The following is a 5,673-nucleotide window of genomic DNA, read 5'->3' as shown; positions in this document are numbered from 1 at the left end:
AGAGAAACATAATGAATTATTGAAGGAGGGTACTAATGAGATAGCTGTGATTTGTTTTAAATATTCTATAAAAATACCATGAAAGAAAAGGGCTAAATGAAGCAAGAATGTTGATAGTTTTTGAATGCAGAAAATAAATCTATGGGGGCTCCTTTCACTATTTTCTCCATTTCTACATGTGTTTAAAGTTTTTATTGTATACATTCAAATAGGCACTTTCTTATAGTTCTATATGGCAATGCGATTATGAATGTAGAGAGCAGAAAAATCCAAAACATCAGTTATTTTAGTTATTATTAAAATACAATGCCCTTTCTTTTACTGATATTATGTAACTCTAAACTTTTCAAAATGAGCCCTATAAAACAGTTTGTGTGACAGCTTTGTATCTTGAGCTAACTGGATGACTCTGAACTGACTGGTTAATTCAATTAAACTGACTGTTGAGGGGCTTTGCCTGCAATATATGAATTATATTATTGCAATTTTGCTGATGAAATCATTGGTCACTTAGGGAGATGTTATTGCAATTTTGCTGATGAAATCATCAGTCATTTGGGGAGGGGATGGGCAGTAAGCACATGCTGTGGATACAATCATAAGAAAAATAAATGTATTAGTTATCATAACTCAGATACCAACCTCTGAGGAGACAGAGGGGGGCAGACAAATGTTGCTGTTTCTGGCTATTCTGAAACAACCTTCAAAGCACTCTACTGCTAACTCACCAGCTCCCAGCAAGCTGAGCAGAGCACTTCTCCATGAACACATCTTTCTATGGTGATCATAATTCCTTCAGGCGCACTATTACCCATCTTAAGGTAAGAAAAAAGAAGTCTCTAGACAACAGAACATTTGAAGACAAAGGATCAAATCTTCCAGGGCCATTCAGGCAAGAAGGAAAAAAAATGCAAGGTGAATGATCAGATTTTCATTAAGGGAGGTAGGAGGTTACCAACACTGTCACAGGACACCAGACAGTCTACCCTTAGAACTAAGTGCACAGAATAATATAATTGACCTACTTAGTAATGCAAACTGTTACCAGCCATTTTTAACACCATTATAGCAAAATCCATATTTCAAAGCAAATACTAAGCGTTCTTCATACGATAACTCAAATGTACCACTGAAGGAAACATACTCTGGATCTTAAATTGACACTCATTTATTTAGGTTTGTTTTAATTGCTTTAAGAATGTAGAAAAATCTTTGAAAGTTCATATTTTAAATGCAAATAGACCACTAATTTCAACAAGATTTCTCCTTCTAGCCAGTCTTCTTCCAGATTGCTGAGGTTTTCACTATGTTTCAGTAGCAGGAAATAATCAAATATATACAATGTACATATTCCATTCTATTCTATTGTATCATTCTCCAAAACACAGCAATACAGAATTAATGGATGGTAGTACTTAGCTATTTGAATAAACTCCAAAGAATAGTGATAGATTTAATATGATTAAATGATCATGGCTTTTTATATGATTGCTTTAATTTCAACAATAGTATAATTTCAGTGAACACTTCAAGTTTAGTGACCATTTCAATATTAGCATCCCCAAGATGAGGATTTAGGAGTGAGAAGTTCATAGTTGTTATTTCAGCATTCCCACTAACTTGGATGGTTTTCATCTAAGTGTTGCTTTTATCTGCAAATGTGCATGTCTACTTCCTCCTTCTCTTGCTCAATGCTTTAGACTATTTTTGTAAATTCTTCCCCAAAGGGTAGAGCCCTTGCCAATATCTGCTCTCATTGTGGAATCTGCCCCCAAGGTACACAGTGTCAGACTTTCCTTCCTGCAGGTCACAGCATAACCTATTTAACCATGATGCGTGAAGTACATGACCTAACTTACACACATGTGTAAATGGGTAGACAAACAAGGCCATGGCAACATCACACAAACATGCACACTACTCAGGAAATGTGCATTTCTGGTCACCCACCTCCTTAGTCCAGCTCTCCTGAATGCTACTTGGCCTTGGCTTGGCATCCTTGCTGATCAGGGACCCCTTCCTTCCTCAGAGTATGTGTTCTCTTGGCTCAGTGGTAGGGAGTAGATCTCATGTCCTCAACTTCCATCCCCAAAGGGTGGCACTCTCAGACCTAATCTCTTCACGGCCCTGATGTGTCAATAGTTATCATCCCAATTCTGGCCCAAGGCACCATGAAATCAGTAGTCTATAAGGGTAAGGACCACATTTCACTCATCAATGTATCACTAGCTCATCTCAGAATACCTAGGTAATGATACATTTGGAATTAACTGATTTTTTGGTCTCACTGGTACCTTTACCTAACTTTCAGCTCCTGTTTACCACTTTTCCACAGCCATTCCCAGAGTCCTATCTAGTGAGGAAAAAGGTATGTTTATCTGGCCTCATACACATTGTCTCAAATTTAATCTGTCCCACATTCAAGGATCTTGGTATATTTTCCAAGGAGACCAAGGGAAGTGTTTCATGAATCCTAGATCACCAGTAATCATCTTTATTCAGATTTGGAAGGATTCCCAGATCTCATCCACAGTCAGGCCTCAGCTTTCTTTGGGAAGGCATATCTGTTGTCACTCTCCAGAAACGTCTGTCCTAAGCCCAAAATCTGACTCCTACACTGGACTTTGCCTGTTCACCAGGTAAAATGGTTTTCTTTCTGGTTTCATGTCAGTCCCCAAAGAGTAAACAGAATCTTATCATGATATTTCCACTCTCCCTGAACCTGCTCTGCACCTATTCACCTACATTTACCAACTAAAGCCAAGCTCACAGTCAGAAAACTGCTACCTGAGACTTTGCTTCCCAAGTCTAGGGGTAACAGTTCATGTTTACTGAGTGCTCAAAATGTAGCAGGGGCAGCTTTAAATGCCTTATGGGTAGATCTCATTTAATCCACACCTATAAGGTTACTAATACGATGACAAGTGTCTCATTTAATCCACTGAGGTTTACCACTACAAATAAAAGAATATTCTGCTTCAAAAGGCCTTCAACAGTAAGAAAATCAAATCAACTAGAAGTCCTAAGGGTGGGTTTTCTCCAGGCATGGAAACATGAGGACATGCAGGTAGATATGAGAATGGGAACTCTGAATTCCTCAAACCCTCTTGCACGTTCTTGGCTGCCAGAGGTGGCTCCTACAAATTCCTCAACCAAGCTTCTCTGCTTTAAATATTTAAGTGAATTAACCTGGGTTAGTGGACTTAAAAGGCATGCAGATTCTTCTCACCACCCACCCCACCCAATCTTTCCATTGCCTCTGAACCCTCCATATCCAGAGATCTCAACATAGCCCAGGCAGCAGCACAAGATCTGGTACAGAGGTAACTAAACATCTTTCCAACTTGTATAGGCAGGAATCTCAGACACAGGAATGAGTGAGAATTTTAAGGATATCTAACTGCTGAAGAAGGAGAAATGCTAAGATGAGGCTATATTCACTATGGGTGCACTAACCCAGGATACAAGAGTTAATGGTAACTTAAGCATCTAAAAATAGCATTAAAACAATGTGCTATATTGACACATTTAACTGGAGCATGAACTCAGCAACAGCCCACATACAGCAAGGACTAAGGAGCAGAACTTCCCTAATAGTGGTAAGGAATCCAAAAACTCAGAGAAGTAGGAACTTTTTGTGTCCAGGTATATGCTGATGTTTCAGTGCAATCATTAATAGTGACCCCTTTCATTCTCAAAAGTGTCCAGGTTTGGGAAAATGAACTACCTACTCAGCCACCCTCACCTTGGATGCTGCAGAGGACCCCCTTCACCAAGGTTCTAAGAAATACCAGGGTGAGGGGAGCACCAGAATTCCTACAAAGCCCTAAGGTTGCTGTCCTCTGTAGTCTAGAGATTACAGAGGGGAAATACTGGGGTGCCTGATCTCAGTGGGAATAATGGGGATAGAATAAGAGTCAGAAGTCAATGACAGCACTTAATCATTAAAAGACAATCATTTTTTTTTCTTTTTTCTTTCCTTTTTTTTTTGTAGTGCTTGATGTTTATTGAAAAGAATGCAAATGCTTTTTCCAGGAAGTATAGAGGAGCTCAGCTAAGTGCCTGTTTTTGTTTATTTGCTTGTTTTTAGAATTATTTGTCCAAATGCGAACATCTGTGAAATTCCTGAATTAAAAATGACAGCTGTGCAAAACCAGTGCATAAGAGAAAAGAAATGTCAACATTTGGGCTGCCAGGCACAGCAGGCTCCTGCAGCAATCTGATAGGGCAGGGAAGGACCCTGGGAGTAGGCAGAGAACTAACCAGGCGGTTAGACTGGCCCCTTTAGGGGTGGGTGAGCTGTCCAAATCAGTGTCTGATGAAGTGTAGCAAACTCAGGTATAGTCTATATTGGTCCTTATCTCCAAAGGCAGAAGTCTGTCGGTGGGATGTAGTAGGTGGTGGTAACGTTGTAACACAGGTCTCTGGGCAGACGTAGGCCTGGCAGATGGGTGGGTGGCGGCAGCAGGACGGTGGGTGGTCTGGTCAGTGTTAATAGGTGCCTGGCCAATTGGTGGGGCTCAGGACACAGTTCAGACTAGCAGGACAAGGGTACAGGGACTGGCCAGAGTTGATGGCAGCGCGCTTTAGGGCTAAGGCCCAGGCCAGCCCCAGCCCCAGCCCCAGTGCAGGCAGCAGGTAACTGGAGCGCTATTCCTGGAACAAAGACAAGCACTATGGGGGGGTAAAGGAGAGAACAGGAGGACAGGCAAGGGGATAGGACCAGAGAGCAGGGAGGAGCACAGCCGGCTCAAGGAGTGGCAGGGTAGGGGGGGAAGTGGCGTGCAGGGCTCTCCCCCTCTAGGCCCAAGAGGCTACAGGCCCTAGTAATCATCCTCTTCATCATCTTCGTCGTCGTCGTCTTCATCATCATCCCAGCCAAAACACTGTTTCATCTCATCAAGAAAGGCCCGGTAATCGCCTAGGATGGGGCTATCCATCTCGATGTAAGGCACCACCCACTCCTCGGCTTCCCCGCTGAGGAGGCTGATTAGGAATGCCACCTTCATGGCGTCGTTGCAGAATCGGTTCTCATTCACGAGCATGTAAGACGCCGTCTGCACGATAAACTCGGGCAGCCGAGAGCTCTCGCCGTTAAACGTTTCGGGGAAGGGCACCGGGCAGCTCGGCGGACGTACCTGGCGCAGGAGACTGGCCCTCTCGCACACCAGCAGCCGCAGCTGTTCCATGAGCTGGCTGTTCTCGATGCTCAGGGCACGGTGCCGCACCAGGAGCGCGTGCAGCAGCAACACCAGCTCGTCCACCATTGCGAACTGCTTGCAAGGGCTGGGCTCGGCTAGGTGGTTCGGCTCCGCTCGGATAAGGTGCACACCGAGGCGTCGCAGGAAGTGCGTGTCCTCAGAGGCGCGCGGCTGCTAGGGGCGGGAGGGCGGCGCAGCAGGATCCCGGCGGCTGCGCCAGCTCCGCCCACAAGTCCACTAGGGCCGCAGGCGCGCCGGCGCAGCGCCATAGGAAAGGCGTGGCCAGGGAAGGTGCTGCTAGCGTGGGGGCGTGGCCAGGGCGGGGAGGGCCGGGTGACCGAGATGTTGTACTTGGAGGGCGTGTCCAGGAAAGGGAGCGCTGGGGGCCGAGCAGCAGGGGAATGATTACTTCAACTAATTCCTTAGCTTTTAACTCTCCACTTCTTATCATGTTCTTCATAGGATAGGCATA

General features: G+C 44.4%; 1 protein-coding gene across 1 annotated transcript; it reads right to left on the bottom strand.

Moving 5' to 3' along the window:
- Window positions 1-3,988: 3,988 nt before the first annotated feature.
- On the bottom strand, window positions 3,989-5,359 carry Ldoc1 (LDOC1 regulator of NFKB signaling). Its single transcript, XM_077107164.1, has one exon. It carries the CDS (start codon window positions 5,265-5,267, stop codon window positions 4,824-4,826), a length of 444 nt encoding a protein of 147 aa, XP_076963279.1. The 5' UTR covers window positions 5,268-5,359; the 3' UTR covers window positions 3,989-4,823.
- Between the last annotated feature and the right edge of the window lie 314 nt (window positions 5,360-5,673).

The sequence above is a fragment of the Callospermophilus lateralis genome, chromosome X (assembly GCF_048772815.1).
Source record: "Callospermophilus lateralis isolate mCalLat2 chromosome X, mCalLat2.hap1, whole genome shotgun sequence".
Taxonomy (NCBI): Eukaryota; Metazoa; Chordata; class Mammalia; order Rodentia; family Sciuridae; genus Callospermophilus; species Callospermophilus lateralis.
The sequence above is the reverse complement of the archived record's forward strand: the minus strand, read 5'-3'. Positions and strand labels throughout refer to the sequence as shown.

Bases quoted from the DNA above. Each gene is read 5' to 3' on its own strand.
- Ldoc1 (XM_077107164.1), bottom strand. From the start codon at position 5,267: ATGGTGGACGAGCTGGTGTTGCTGCTGCACGCGCTCCTGGTGCGGCAC.